Here is a 16,080-nt window from a genome sequence, read left to right as displayed (position 1 = left end):
ACTCCCAAGGAAGAAAGTTATTTATAACTATTATTACAACTAATAATAACTGTACAGTGGTATTGATGGCAGAACCACAGAGACCTTCCTTGAAGCATTAAGCTTCTTTGCTACCGACAACTCCAGGAGCTGCCAGCTGCTGTGAGTGAGGTGTTTGCTCTCTGAATTGCAGGGTCTTATTTCCCTCCAAGATGAGGCAAATTCATGCCTTTCCTGTAGATGGCTTTAGAGGTTTCCATAACCCATTTAGGCCAAGGATCAGGCTCTACTCTCAGCAGAGTGGGCTCTCACTAGAGGAGCAACTTGCTATTAAAGTAAGAAAATAAGCTTTCATGTCTTAGTTTGAATCCTTGGTTTCCTAGCCCCTCTGGTGTTATTTCCCGCCCCTGCCACTTTTTTTTGAGACAGAGTTTCGCTCTTGTTGCCCAGGCTGGAGTGCAATGGGGCGATCTCTACTCACCACAACCTCCGTCTCTGGGCTTCAAGCGATTATCCTGCCTCAGCCTCCTGAGTAGCTGGGATTACAGGGATGTGCCACCACGCCCGGCTAATTTTGTATTTTTAGGTTTCTCCATGTTAGTCAGGCTGGTCTCAAACTCCCGACCTCAGGTGATCCGCCAGCCTCGGCTTCCCCAAGTGCTGGGATTATAGGCCTGAGCCACTGTGCCCAACCTGTTTTCCCTCTTTAAGAGGAAGACAGGACAGGCACAGCGGTTCAAGCCTGTAATCCTAGCACTTTGGGAGCCTAAGGTGGGAGGATTGCTTGAGCCCAGCCAGGAGTTTGAGACCAGCCTGGGCAACATAGTGAGACCCTCATCTCTACAAAAAAATTTAAAAATTAGCTGGGCATGGTGGTGCACACCTGTGGTCCCAGCTACTCAGGAGGTTGAGGAGGGAGGATCTTTTGAGCCTGGAAGGTCGAGGCTGCAGTGAGCCATGATTGTACTACTGCACTCCAGCCTGGGCAACAGAGCGAGACCAAAAAAAAAAAAAAAGACATTAGTGCCTATTTCATAGTCAAGGATGGGGGAATAAGTGAAGATAATATATTTAAATATATATAATATATCTACCCTCAATGAATTGCTTTTGCTATTTTTGCTATTGCATAATCACTTTTGCTATTATGACTTACTATTTTTATTATTTACAAACTTATCAAGGCAGACAAAATACTATGCCCTGAGGAGTGTGCAGGTTCTGCTCTGGTGCGCCAATTTTTCCGAATCCAGCATTCTAAAGTTGTACATTAAAAAATTCAGTCTGGCTGGGTGTGGTGGCTTACGCCTGTAATCCCAGCAGTTTGGGAGGCCGAGGCAAGCAGATCACCTGGGGTCGGGAGTTTGAGACCAGCCTGGCCAACATAGTGAAACCCCGTCTCTACTAAAAATACAAAAATTAGCTTGGTTTGGTGGTACATGCCTGTAATCCCAGCTACTCAGGAGGCTGAGGCAGGAGAATTGCTTGAACCCAGGAGGCAGAGGTTGCAGTGAGCCGAGATCGCGCCACTGCACTCCAGCCTGGGTGACAGAGCGAGACTCCGTCTCAAAAAAAAAAAATTCAGTCTGGGCGCCTATAGTCCCACCTACTTAGGAGGCTGAAGCAGGAAGATTTCTTGAGCCCAGGAATTCAAGGCCAGTCTGGGTAATATAGTGAGACCTGGTCTCTAAAAAAAATTTTTCTAATTAAAATAATTAGGTCTTGGATTTTTCTGTCATCAGAAATGGGGGCAGGAAGAATAAGCCTCTCTAAGAACTTCAGAGTACCTCACTGAGTTGATTCGTAGGGTTATGGAGGGTCAGAGTAGACAGAGACTTTAGATGTCACTTAACACAGTGCTTTATAACCTGGGGTATCTACCAAGACAGTAATGAGCCCTTTTTAAAAAAAGAATTATTTTTATTTTTATTGTTTTTAGAGATGGGGTCTTGCTTTGTCATCCAGGGTACAGTACAGTGGCAAGATCATAGCTCACTGCAGCCTCAAATTCCTTAATCCTTAACTTGCCCTTTTAGAATATGTACCAATATCTAACCTAGGCGCTGGACATGGTAGCATGCACCTGTAATGCCAGTGCTTTGAAGGGCAAGGCAGGAGGGATAGCTTGAGGCCAGGAGTTCAAGACCAGCCTGGGCAGCATAGTGAGACCCCATCTCTTATTTTATCTTAAAAAAATAAAAATAAAAAATTAGTTGTGTATGGTGGCACATGCCTGTGATTCTGGCTACTCAGGAGCCTGAGGCAGGAGGATCCCTTGAGCCCAGTTCAGGGCTGCATTGAGGTATGGTCTCATTTCGCCACCACACTCCAGCCTGGGCAACATAGCAAGAACTCGTCTCAATAAAAAAAAACACACATGGCCAGGCGTGGTGGCTCATGCCTGTAATCCCAGCACTTTGGGAGGCCGAGGTGGGCGGATCACGAGGTCAGTACATCGAGACACCATCCTGGCTAACACGGTGAAACCCCGTCTCCACTAAAAATTTACAAAAAATTAGCCGGACGTGGTGGCAGGCGCTTGTGGTCCCAGCTACTCGGGAGGCTGAGGCACCAGAATGGTGTGAACCCGACAGGCGGAGCTTGCAGTGAGCCGAGATCACGCCACTGTACTCCAGCTTGGGCGACAGAGCGAGACTCCTTCTCAAAAAGAAAAAAAAAAAAAACCACACACACACAAAAACATCCCACACACCTCATCTAGGAAGTTATGCTTATGATAAGATTGAGTAAATCAGGTTTCCTTGCCTGTGGCTGAAATGTAATAAACCCTTTCTGGTCACTTTGAGAGCCTTGACCAGAAGTTCTGACCTAATATTTAGCAAGTGAAAATGGGAACACAAATAAATGCATTTAGGGGGCTTTTGGTGAAAACATGATAAAAGGGATTGGTAAAAAATCGGGAGACATTCTCATCCATTTTACAGACATGTAAACTTTCCCAGTCACACAGCAAGGTGATGGTAGAATGCAGAATGGAACTCTAGTCCCCCAATTCTGTAGTTTTAAAAAATATAGTGTATATAAAATATTTTAGATACACAGGCCAGGCAGGGTAGCTCATGCCTGTAATCCCAGCACTTTGGGAGGCTGAGGCAGGTGGATCACTTGAGGCCAGGAGTTTGAGACCAGCCTGGCCAGCGTGGTGAAACCCTGTCTCCACCAAAAGTACAAAAATTAGCCATGTGTGGTGGCATATGCCTGTAATCCCAGCTACTCGGGAGGCTGAGGCATGAGAATTGTTTGAACCTGGAGGGCAGAGGTTGCAGTGAGCCAAGATCGTGCCACTGCACTCCAGCCTGGGCAACAGAGCAAGACTCCATCTCAAAAAAAAAAAAAAAAAAAAAAACAAAAAGAAAAAAACATATTTTAGACACACACAAAAAGCATCAAAAAATAATATAATGCACTTTGGGAGGCCGAGGCAGGCAGATCACGAGGTCAGGTGATCAAGACCATCCTGGCTAACACAGTGAAACCCCATCTCTACTAAAAATACAAAAAATTAGCCGGGTGTGGTGGTGGGTGCCTGTAGTCCCAGCTACTTGGGAGGCTGAGGCAGGAGAATGGTGTGAACCCAGGAGGCGGAGCTTGCAGTGAGCTGAGATTGCGCCACTGCACTCCAGGCTGGGCAACAGAGCAAGACTCTGTCTCAAAAAAAAAATAATAATATAATGAACATCCATGTGTGCCCAATACCCAGCCTGAGAAAGAAAACATTATCAATACAGTTGACGCCCCCTTGGGCATCTTTCCTTGATCACATACCCTTTCTCTCCCACTCCCCCAGCCCCCCACCCCATTACCAGCACTGCCAAGGTATAAGCACTATCCTGAGGTTAGTGTTTAATCTTCCCATCTCTTTGCAATGAGCATTTGACTGCCTTCTCTGCCTACGTCTGCTTCCACCTCTCACCCAGTATTGCTTCCCTTTAGTCTAAAGCTAGTGTGAGAATGAGAAAAGCATTTATAGCAGAAAGAGAGAAAACCCATGGAAAAGTCTTCCCTAGCCTCACAGATTAGCTGACATGAGTATCTGCTCTTCCGTTTGCCCCCTTTCCATCTCTAATCACATAGCTTATTGACTAGGAATAAAAGGGCTGGTCATTTGAGCTACATGTTGGTTTGGTGCCTGAAGAAAAATATTTTTTTTTTTCTCACGTCCAAAATACCCATTCCTTCCCATGGAGGCTCCATATCCCAAATAAGAGTATAAACAAAGCTTTGGAAACGCAGGCAGGCCGAACCCTGTGCAGGAGGAAGTGGCCAGAGAGGGAAATCAGTTGCCAATGGATAAACAGCCGGGGCCAGGGACCAAAGTTCTTATTTACACAGCCTCCCAGTGTTTACCCAGGAAGTGAGGAAGAGACCCACCCGCTGCACACTCCCTCATGCAGCCATGCTTCTTCCTCAGAGCACCGGATCTTGGCACCCTCCAAGTTTAGTGCAGAACCAGAGCTGGTAACTCTTGTGGTTATTGTAGATCTTGAGCTTCAACTGTGTCTTGAGATTTTACCAGCACAATCCAAACTGAGCTCTTCTGCTGTCACCCCAGGGCTGCTCCTTCCTCTACTTTTGGAAATCTTGTTGATAACAGTGGGTACAATAGAAGGCTGGGCAAGAGAATAAGTATGCAGCCCCACACCTTCTGCCTCTGACTTCCTGTAGCTCATTGATGTCTCAGCAGTTACTTTTTTTTTTTTTTTTTTTTTCCTGAGATGGAGTCTCGCCCTGTCACCCAGGCTGGAATGCAGGGGTGCAATCTCGGCTCACTGCAACCTCCACGTTTTGGGTTCAAGTGATTCTCCTGCCTCAGCCTCCCGAGTAGTTGGGATTACAGGCACATGCCTGGCTAATTTTTGTATTTTTAGTAGAGACGGGGTTTCTCCATGTTGGCCAGGCTAGTCTCGAACTCGTGACCTCAAGTGATCCACCTGCCTTAGGCCTCCCAAAGTGCTGGGATTACAGGTGTGAGCCACCGCGCCTGGCCAGTAGTTACCTTTTCTGTAAGAGGAGATTTGGAGCTATAAGGTTCCTCTAGGTCTGTGAGTCTACAGCCTCCAGGTGTGCTTTCCTTCCTGTTTTCATTTCATTTGCCTTATTGTTTGCATATGTTTCCACATTATGTACTACTTGGTACTTTTACCCCATTAGGCCCGAAATAACTTTACTCCACTTGTCACTGTGAATGTAGCAGTAAGACACTGGACTACGGGAGTCAAGACACCGGGACCCTGATTCTGATTCTGCTACTGCCTGGTTTTATAACCTTGGGCAAATCACTTAACTTCTCGGTATCTGTTTGTTCCTCCGCACAGTGGGGTTGATACCTGTCTTGTCCAGCTCATAGAGTTGTTGTGAGGATCAAATGAGGTTGTATATGTGAAAGGACTTGGAAAAGGGCCAGGATATATTTTCACATGCTTTTAAGACAGACAGACTGGCTGGGCACGGTGGCTTATGCCTGTAATCCCAGCACTTTGGGAGGCCGAGGCGGGCGGATCACAGGGTCAGGAGTTCGAGACCAGCCTGGCCAACATGGTGAAACCCCGTCTCTGCTAAGAATGCGGAAATCAGCCAGGTGTGGTGGCGGGTACCTGTAATCCCAGCTACTCGGGAGGCTGAGGCAGGAGAATGGCTTGAAACTGGAGGGCGGCGGAGATTACAGTGAGCCAAGATCACTTCACTATACTCCAGCCTGGGCAACAAGAGCAAAACTCCGTCTCAAAAAAAAAACAGACAAACCAAAGCTTGAGGCTTGCATACTGCTTCTGCCATTTACTAACAGCTCACCTCTCTGAACCTGTTTCCCTACTTATTTATTTATTTTTTTGAGACAGGGTCTCACTCTTATCTCGCCCAGGCTGGAGTGCAGTTGCGCGATCTCAGCTCACTGCAACCTCTGCCTCCCGGGTTCAAGTGGTTCTTGTGCCTCAGCCTCCCAAGTAGCCGGGATTACAGGTAGCTGCCACCACACCTGGCTCATTTTTATGTTTTTGGTAGAGATGGGGTTTCTCCATGTTGCTCAGGCTGGTCTTGAACTCCTGGCCTCAAGTGATCCTCCTGCCTTAGCCTCCCGAAGTGCTGGGATTACAGGTGTGAGCCACTGTGCCAGGCCCTGTTTCCCTACTTATAAGATGGGACCAAATCTTACCTCAGAAGCTTGTGTGAAGATGAATGATCTCGGGTATTTAACGCATGTAGCGCAGTGTCTGGCGTGTTGTAAGTGCACAGTGAACGATAGTTCTCTGGGTCTCTGTTCTTGCCCCTTGTTTGTCAGCTGGCGTGAGGGCCAGAGGATAAGTTTTTCTCCCTCAAGAAATGAACCAACATTTTCCAAGTTGCTAACTGCTTCTCCATATTAGATTTTTGTTAATTTTCTGACCAGTGGGTGAGGTGGGATATTAGTTTTGCTTGTTATAGATAATGGGCTAAGACCAGGTGTGATGGCACATGCCTATTGGGAGGCCAAGGCAAGAAGACTGCATGAGGCCTAGGGAACATAGTGAGGCTCTGTCTCTAAAAAAAAAAAAAAGAAAAAAAATTAGCTGGGTATAGTGGCATGCACCTGTAGTCCAAAGTACTTGGGAGACTGAGGTGGAAGGATTGCTTGAGCCCAGGAGGTGAGGGTCAAAGCTGCTGCACATGAGCCATGTTTGTGCCACTGCACTCCAGCGTGGGCAACAGAGCAAGCCCCTGGCTCTAAAAAATAAAAAAATAATAATGGGCTAAAGCTCAAAGATGTTAAACGACTTGATGCAGTCATACAGCCAGGAAGTAGTAGAGCCTGGACTAGAACCCACACCTCCTGAATTTAAATTCTGTGTTTTTTTCCATCAGCTCATAAATATGTAAACTAAAGGAAATTGTGGAAACTAACATTTTGCTTATTTCTTTCAAGTCAACGTTGGTGAGGACTGTCCAGTATTCGATGGCCTGTTTGAGTTCTGTCAGTTGTCTACTGGTGGTTCTGTGGGTAAGGAATATTCATCTTCTCCCCAGGGGTAGACTGGGTTGTTCTAGTGAGGTCTGCCTTTTAGGCTGCTATCCTAGTTGGCTGATCTGAAACCATGTAGAATGGTCCTGTGGTTTTTACTTAAGTCTCTAAAATGGCTGGTGTAGTGTCTCACATCTGTAATCCCAGCACTCTGAGAGGCTGAGGAGGAGGATTGCTTGAGGTCAGGAGTTCAAGACCAGCCCAGGCAACATAGACCCTCCTGTCTATAAAAAAATAAAATAAGTAAAAACAATTAGCCGGGCATGGTGACTCGTGCCTGTAGTCCCAGCTACTCAGGAGGCTGAGGCTTAAACCCAGTAGGTTGAGGCTGCAGTGAGTCGTGGTCACACCACTACACTCTAGCCTGGGCAACAAAGCAAGACCCTGCCTCCAAAAAAACTAAAGTTTAAAAAGCCTCTAAAATGTCCTTCTGGTTCAGTCCCAGCCCAGGTTCAATCTCTGACATGGTACTGACAGGTGTCCTTGACTGTCCTTTCCTACTAAGAGATCTTATGTACAGGCGTTCCCCGCAGACCTCCTGGGGTTGTTAAGATGCTGTACGTAAAAGCAATTTGTGAACTGCAAAGTGCTATAAAAATGGAAGTGTCATCATCTGTGAATCTGTCCTATGAAAAAGTATGGTAATTACCTTTAGAGGTCAGAAATACTCCTCATGTATCTCCCACTTCCATTTGCAACTTTTGGGTTATCTCCAGGATTACTCTAAACGCTTTCTTAACAAATATTTATTTTCCTGTGATCCCCCACCAATATAATCATTGTGTCCATCCCCGCTGCCCCACCAATATAATCACAGAAAACAAAGAAGTGCACAGAAAAAAACACAATCACCCACAGTCACAGGGTTGGTGGATAACCTCTGTTACCATGTTGGTGTTTGTATGGCCATTCTTTTGTGTGTGTATTTATATCTGTATCACACATATACAACATCTATATTTTACAAAAGTGGGTTATATACATATCACATATATATGGTTTTATGCCTGCATTTCCTACTTAACGAAATTGTCTGTAGTTTTCTACAGCTTGCTTTCTTGTGGCTCTATGATTATTCCATGTTGTGGATTTATTTGAGTTGATATAATCTGTCCCTCTTCTTGACAATTTGGATCAATCTATGCTTTTATTGCTGTTAAAATCAACACTGCAGCCGGACACGGTGGCGCACGCCTGTAATCTCAGCACTTTGGGAGGCTGAAGAGGGTGGATCACTTGAGGTCAGGAGTTTGAGACCAGCCTGACCAACATGGTGAAACCCCATCTATACTAAAAAATACAAAAATTAGCCGGGCGTGGTGGTGTGTGCCTGTAATCCCAGCTACTTGGGAGGCTGAGGCAGGAGAATTGCTTGAACCTGGGAGGCAGAGGTTGCAGTGAGCCGAGATCGCGCCACTGCACTTCAGCCTGGGTGACAGAGTGAGACTCCATCTCAAAAAACAACAACAATAAATTAACACTGCCACAAATGCACTTGCACACATGGGTGTGTATTTATCTTTTACTTCTTCTGGGACCTATTCGTGCTAGTGCTTTTTGACCTAGTGTATCAGCACTATCTTTGGTGATTTTTCTTTTTCTTTTTTTTTGAAATAGAGTCTCCCTCCATCACCCAGGCTGGAGTGCAGTGGCGTGATCTTGGCTCACTGCAACCTCCGCCTCCTGGGTTCAAGCGATTCTCCTGCCTCAGCCTCCCCAGGTAGCTGGGACTACAAGTGTATGTCACCACGCCCAGCTAAATTTTTTAGTATTTTTAGTAGAGATGAGGTTTAACCATGTTGGCCAGGCTGGTATCGAACTCTTGACCTCAGGTGATCTGCCCGCCTTGGCCTCCCAAAGTTCTGGGATTACAGGCGTGAGCCACCACGCATGGCCTATCTTTGGTATTTTTTCAAAGTTCCTTGACCATGAGCCATAGTAAGAAATAAATTTACACATGCAATCCAGGATACATATAACATGCATGCATGCACACACTCACTCACTCTGAAGCCAGAGTTTTACAAAAGAGCAGTTACCCTTACTGTTACTCTGATATTTTTTTCTATGCTATTTCATTAAAAAAATATATATGTATACACACACACACACACACACACACACACACTAATCATGATGCACTAAATCAATTTTAAGGCCTGCTAATGGGTTACTACCCTCAGTTTGGAAAATCGTTTTTTAAGAGTAGACAGTATCATGTATTCCCTGCTGGAGTAGGGTGGGAGGGAGGGGACTGGTCTATGAATTGTACAATACAGCTGTTGAATAGGCAGGTCTTAACCTCTCACTAGGTTCCCTGGGCTTCTTGGAGGAAGGGGAGAGTGGCTTAGTAACAGGCTTATGTTCTCTTTTCTCATGCCCAGCAAGTGCTGTGAAACTTAATAAGCAGCAGACGGACATCGCTGTGAATTGGGCTGGGGGCCTGCACCATGCAAAGAAGTCCGAGGCATCTGGCTTCTGTTACGTCAATGATATCGTCTTGGCCATCCTGGAACTGCTAAAGTATGCCTGCCTGGCCTTGTCTCTTGGAAGAGCACGTTAGGCCAGGTTCCCATTTCCCTCTCCCCCTGGGCTTGCCTCCCTAGTTTGCTTTTCCTACCGATGTGCTGGCTAGGATGTGCTCGGTGAGTGTCTCTGGCCATCATCTCCTTGATGGGGTCTTGGTTTGATCTGAGCCACGGCATGATCAGGGGCAGATGCTGCTCAGATCCTGCCTCCAGAGTGTCCCTGTGTGGCTGGAGTTGACCCTGGCTGTAGAGTAGGAAGATCGGACTTGGTCGGCTTGGTCAGGCCTCTGGAGACACCCGGCCGCTCTTCCACCTTCCTTCAGCCAGTTTCCACGTCTCTGGTGCTTAGAGATACCTGAGGGAGGCAGCCAGCCCGGTAAGCTGGGAGCTAGCGCCCTTGGCGCGTCCCATCCCCAAAGAGCCCCCAGACCCCTGACCCCCTTCTGATCCTAGGTATCACCAGAGGGTGCTGTATATTGACATTGATATTCACCATGGTGACGGCGTGGAAGAGGCCTTCTATACCACGGACCGGGTCATGACTGTGTCCTTTCATAAGTATGGAGAGTACTTCCCAGGAACTGGGGACCTACGGGTGAGAACGCCCTTTAGGAGCCAACCAGCTTACCCTCAGCTGGCAGCTCTACTTCTCTCTCCTATCTCATGCCACTAAAAATTGCTTCCTGCCTCTTCTGCCAATCAGAATACCACATCCCAATCTGAAGCACTTGCCCTGATCTCTTTCCCTTCCTTATTCTGGAGGAAGGGAATGATGGGACATAAAGGGCCAGAGAAAGAAGAGGGGTCTCCTGACTCACTGTACTTTCCTCCTGGCCACAGCTGGGTTGCATCACACTATTCTTATGTCTCATAAGCCTTGAGTTTGGGGGTAGGAATTGGGACTCTGAAGGACATCTCAAGTGTTCTTCATGTTTTTGGGTCACTTTCCCCTTTAGCCTTTTGACTGAAAACTATGGACTGTCTCTCCAGAAAAGTACATGAGATTTTACATCTGATATAGAATAGTTAATAGACAAGTCCCCTTACTGAAGTCCATCCATGAACCTTAGGATAAGAATCCTTGGAAGCTACTTCGTTGAACTGTTCCATCTGCTTCTATTAGCATGAATGTGGTGAAATCAGCTGCTTTGCCATGCCTGGTAGCCCTTGGGTAAAAAAGTGGCACTAATTCAGTTGTTTGCCATGGCAAGCGTTAGAATAAATGAGCATTCACTTTTTTTTTTTTTTTTTTTGAGACAGTCTCTCTCTGTCACCCAGCCTGGAGTGCAGTGGCGTGATCTCGGTTCACTGCAGCCTCTGCCTCCCGCCTCCAGGCGATCTTGTGCCTCAGCCTCCGAATAGCTGGGATTTAGCTGGGATTATAAGTGCGTGCAACTATGCCCGGCTAATTTTTGTATTTTTAAAAGAGATGGGGTTTTGCCATGTTGGCCAGGCTGGTCTCGAACTCCTGACCTCAAGATTCACCCGCCTCAGCCTCCCAAAGTGCTGGACTTAAATAGGCGCACTCACTATTTTGAGGTTACTGGGAAGGACTTTCTTAACCTCTCTCCTTCCCTCCACAACACCCTAGAGAGGGAGCATGGGGGAAGAGGAGTGAGCATTAGAGCTCTCTGGAGTGGAAAGGGTTGTCAAGGGTGGCTGTCACTTCTGTGACCCACCTGCCAGCCAGCTCTAACCCAATCCCAAGGTAGAAATCTTGTGCTATAGGGTAGGCTATTCAATCTCTGGTCCCATCAATAGCTCTCAGCCTGGGGGTAGGCTTAATGCTATGTCCAGAGATGATTTGCCAGTGAAGCTAGATTTGCCAGTGAAGAGAATGGTACTAACAAGGTACCTCTGTTCTGTCCTGGCCCACATCATGGGCCTAGCTTGTCTCTCTTGAACCTCTTCCTTTATCCCTCCAGCCCCTATCCTTGACCTTCCTTCAAGCTTCATCCTTCAGTTTTACTTTAATGGCCTTTTTAATTAGGATATCGGGGCTGGCAAAGGCAAGTATTATGCTGTTAACTACCCGCTCCGAGACGGGATTGATGACGAGTCCTATGAGGCCATTTTCAAGCCGGTAAGTGGCTTTATCCACCCCTTGGGCTACAAACAGGGGATTGGTTGGCGGTGGAGGGGAGCAAAGCACCCCCACCATACCTCAGGAATCTCTCCTTACTAAAGCTGGTGGGGAGATAGAAGTGTTTGAACCCTGGATTGCTGTGTGGTCAGTTAGGGGAACAAACACCCATACTTATTGGTTCCTTCTATGGGTCAGGTCTTCTGCTGGATACAAAAATGTCTAAGACATGATCTTTGTCCTCACGGACTATGGTGGGGAAGGCAGGCACATACCCAGTAGTCTATGATTAGTACTGTTTTTGTATCTCCATTTCTTTGGGCTGCTGGGAGATTATTGTGTTCTTTGGTAGTGGTATGTCTCCTTGGTTTTTTGTGTTCCTCATTGCCTTACATTGATGTCTGCACATTAGAAGAAGTAGGGACTTACTCCAGTCTTTGCAGACTGGCTTTGTCTGGGAAAGCCCTTCGCCAGTCAGCCCATCCAGAGATTCTGGAAAGGCTGTGTGGCATGTTCCATGGGTAGGCTGGCCTAGTGCCTGTGTTTTTGAGGGATGATCAGAGGAATGAGAGACAAACTACTGCCTGGGCTGGCAGGAGGGTAGCCAGGGATGCTTTCACAGAGGTGCTGATGTTTAAGCTGGACTTTGGAAAACAAGGAGGTGCCCATGTGAAGAAGGAGGTGACGGCAGTAAGGGTGGCATTTAGTAGAAGGAATGGCACTAGCAGAAGTGCAGAGGTGCCAGTGTGGCAGCATGTAGGCCAGTGTGGTGTATGGGAGGAGTGCTGAAGGAGGCGGTGGGAAGTGTATGCTGGGCTCAGTATTTCAAAGGGAGCCTTGAATGCCATGCCAAGGAGTTAAATCTTCACTTATAAACGGTAAGAAACTGCTTAACCTAATAAGGTCAGGTAGTCATTCAGCAAACACTGACTGCCCACTATGTGCCTAGTATTTAATAAGGGCTACAGAAGTGGGAGTTGTGAATCGGTCTCAGTAACGTTAGACTCTGCTTGTGAGAATAAGATAAACTAAAAGTGCTTGCTCTTAATGTAAGGCTTCAAGTCTGTAAGACCAAATGAGTAGAGTAGATGCAGCTAAAGGTCAGGAAGGCTTCCTGGAGGAAGTGGCACTAGAGCTCGGGCAACAGAAGAGACTTAGGGAGTTGACAGGCCATTCTAGGTTCAGTGTTACTAGAGTGTTAGAGGGGTCTTAGAGAACTTTTTAAATTGGAAAATTGAAATCCTAAGTGGGCAAGCAAGGGCTCCAGCCTAGCACTCCCTTTTCTCTCCCACATAGCATGAGGGAGAGTGGAAAGGTAGGAGTGGGTGGGAAAGTGTTGCACCCAGCCTTTCCACCCCAAACCTCGTATTGCTTTCTTGAGGTTGGTGGTGACCAGGATGTATCATTTTAGGTCATGTCCAAAGTAATGGAGATGTTCCAGCCTAGTGCGGTGGTCTTACAGTGTGGCTCAGACTCCCTATCTGGGGATCGGTTAGGTTGCTTCAATCTAACTATCAAAGGTGAGACCAGGTAGCACAAGGATGGGTGGGCGGGGTCCTGCTTGGTGCTCCTGTAACTCAGCACCCCTTCTCCCACCAAAGGACACGCCAAGTGTGTGGAATTTGTCAAGAGCTTTAACCTGCCTATGCTGATGCTGGGAGGCGGTGGTTACACCATTCGTAACGTTGCCCGGTGCTGGACATACGAGACAGCTGTGGCCCTGGATACGGAGATCCCTAATGGTAATAGCTGCAGGGCCAGGTTCGGCTGGGCTGGGTGGGAGCTGGAACTCATCTGTCCTTAAGTTTATAACCCCTTCCCCGTTGGTCATATGACCGCTCCTCTTCTGATACTAGTCACTGAGTCTCCTGCCTGTCCTCTTGCGATCAGCAGACCATAACCATCACTTTTCCCCTAGTCCTTTTTAGCTCTCTCCCCTCTCCCTCCTGCTTTTGGTCTGGACAAAGTTCTCATTGGTAATTTACAGCTTTGGAATTTCTACTCTGTAGAGTAACTGGAGTAGCGAGTGAAGGGAGCGGAGCGCTCATAATGAGCATGGCCTCAAGTGTCCTAAACCAGGGACATGGGCCTTCTCCTAGCGACATATACACCACTGGTACAGACATAGGAGAGTGATGTTAAAAAGATGGAAATCCCATAGGTACCCGTGTCTCACAGTGTCTTGGAGGCATTCTCCTCTGTTTGGATAAATAGGCCTAGAGAAACCTACAAATGCTTTAGGGTGCTTACGTGCAAATGGTTAGGGTGCGGTGGCCAGGTCTCTTGACGGTCTTCTCTCCTGCCCCAATCAGAGCTTCCATACAACGACTACTTTGAATACTTTGGACCAGATTTCAAGCTCCACATCAGTCCTTCCAATATGACTAACCAGAACACGAATGAGTACCTGGAGAAGATCAAGTGAGTATATCCTCCGGCCACCCCTTGGTTGAACATTCCTGACTTTGGTTTGTCCCTGACAAGAGCCCTGCTACTCTCTCCCATTGGCCACAGACAGCGACTGTTTGAGAACCTTAGAATGCTGCCGCACGCACCCGGGGTCCAAATGCAGGCGATTCCTGAGGACGCCATCCCTGAGGAGAGTGGCGATGAGGACGAAGAAGACCCTGACAAGCGCATCTCGAGTGAGACCCAGACCTAGAGCCCTATGCCTTCCATTCAATAGGCAGCTCCCACTTCCACCACCATTCCTGGCTGCACACTCCCTCCAAGCTCCCCACCTGTAGAGAAATCTGTTTTCGAGTTCCAGTGCCTGTAGGAACAGGTTAGGGAGCCCGAGTTCCTCCCTCTTCTGGTTCCCTTTCCCTTGGTGTCTCTTGGAGGACACGCAGGGAAGCACTGGGCATAGATGCTGAGCTAAATCAGCACCCGCCTGCCCTCTCACCCATGCTTCCCACTCCCTCCCAGTCTGCTCCTCTGACAAACGAATTGCCTGTGAGGAAGAGTTCTCCGATTCTGAAGAGGAGGGAGAGGGGGGCCGCAAGAACTCTTCCAACTTCAAAAAAGCCAAGAGAGTCAAAACAGAGGATGAAAAAGAGAAAGACCCAGAGGAGAAGAAAGGTGGGTTTGGGTTCAGCTGGGACTTGGGTCTCGAGCCTGAGAGGATGAATTTGTGTAGGGCAGTGGGAGGAGGGAGTGACTCAGGCCCTGCCAGCTTCTGTGGGGCTCTTCCTCAGTTCCTTGAGCCTTTCAGTGGCTCCCAGAAGTGGCAGAGCCCACAAAACAATGAACCTCTACTGCCCGAGCACGGCTCTCACATACCACCCAAGCCCTTTTCCCAGCACTGCACCCCAGTTTCCCAGGGGGCTGCCTCCGCCCACCAGGTTCTGGCTGTAGCAGGCTGGGAAACCGGTCCAACCTGTTCTCAACAGGGCTCACTGGGAGGACCAGGGATGGGCTTTTCTCTCTTGTATGTCCAGTGAGCTGTAGTGTTGGGGAAGGGGTTTCAGGGTAAATGAAGACCTCATGGGTCTTCCCAGAGGTGCTGCCCTTGGCCATCCCTGTACTCTTGTGTTCTAGAAGTTACCGAAGAGGAGAAAACCAAGGAGGAGAAGCCAGAAGCCAAAGGGTGAGGAAGGAGCTGCCTGTGGCCATCTCCCTGGCATTGGAGCACCAGCCCCTTTGTCCCACCACTCTGAGGAAAGGCACAGGGACAGCTGGTCCAGCTTACAAAGGCCTCTTTCAGGGACCAGTCTGTCCAGCTCTGCAGTTCTAGGCAGAGCTAGGAGCCCCAGCCCCCAGTAGTCACCTAGGATCCTGTGGAAGTCACTGTCTGCACTTTTGCCCCGAGGCTCTGGGCTGGGTCATCTCATGCCAGTCTCTGCTCTCTCCACAGGGTCAAGGAGGAGGTCAAGTTGGCCTGAACGGACCTCTCCAGCTCTGGCTTCCTGCTGAGTCCCTCACGTTTCTTCCCCAACCCCTCAGATTTTATATTTTCTATTTCTCTGTGTATTTATATAAAAATTTATTAAATATAAATATCCCCAGGGACAGAAACCAAGGCCCCGAGCCCAGGGCAGCTGTGCTGGGTGAGCTCTTCCAGGAGCCACCTTGCCACCCATTCTTCCCGTTCTTAACTTTGAACCATAAAGGGTGCCAGGTCTGGGTGAAAGGGATACTTTTATGCAACCATAAGACAAAATCCTGAAATGCCAAGTGCCTGCTTAGTAGCTTTGGAAAGGTGCCCTCATTGAACATTCTAGAAGGGGTGGCTGGGTCTTCAAGGATCTCCTGTTCTTTTCAGGCTCCTAAAGTAACATCAGCCATTTTTAGATTGGTTCTGTTTTCGTACCTTCCCACTGGCCTCAAGTGAGCCAAGAAACACTGCCTGCCCTCTGTCTTCTCCTAATTCTGCAGGTGGAGGTTGCTAGTCTAGTTTCCTTTTTGAGATACTATTTTCATTTTTGTGAGCCTCTTTGTAATAAAATGGTACATTTCTATATCCTCCTGAGCTT

General features: G+C 47.8%; 1 protein-coding gene across 5 annotated transcripts in view; it reads left to right on the top strand.

The window, feature by feature from the left end:
• HDAC1 (histone deacetylase 1) overlaps positions 1–16,067 on the top strand; it is a 41,904-nt gene extending 25,837 nt beyond the window's left edge. For 2 of the 5 annotated variants that reach the window (XM_519834.8, XM_001162233.7), the window contains exons 4-14: positions 6,899–6,973; positions 9,379–9,517; positions 9,976–10,117; positions 11,513–11,605; positions 13,017–13,125; positions 13,207–13,347; positions 13,918–14,026; positions 14,120–14,250; positions 14,534–14,686; positions 15,146–15,194; positions 15,462–16,067. In XM_519834.8, coding sequence (XP_519834.3) covers positions 6,899–6,973; positions 9,379–9,517; positions 9,976–10,117; positions 11,513–11,605; positions 13,017–13,125; positions 13,207–13,347; positions 13,918–14,026; positions 14,120–14,250; positions 14,534–14,686; positions 15,146–15,194; positions 15,462–15,489 — 1,169 coding nt within the window. In that variant the 3' untranslated portion in view covers positions 15,490–16,067. The remainder of the gene's footprint in view (positions 1–6,898; positions 6,974–9,378; positions 9,518–9,975; positions 10,118–11,512; positions 11,606–13,016; positions 13,126–13,206; positions 13,348–13,917; positions 14,027–14,119; positions 14,251–14,533; positions 14,687–15,145; positions 15,195–15,461) is intronic. The other 3 variants (XM_016958332.2, XM_009452916.4, XM_063783409.1) reach the window with 3 other exon arrangements.
• Positions 16,068–16,080: the final 13 nt, after the last annotated feature.

Source organism: Pan troglodytes, chromosome 1, assembly GCF_028858775.2.
Source record: "Pan troglodytes isolate AG18354 chromosome 1, NHGRI_mPanTro3-v2.0_pri, whole genome shotgun sequence".
NCBI lineage: Eukaryota > Metazoa > Chordata > Mammalia > Primates > Hominidae > Pan > Pan troglodytes.
The sequence above is the reverse complement of the archived record's forward strand: the minus strand, read 5'-3'. Positions and strand labels throughout refer to the sequence as shown.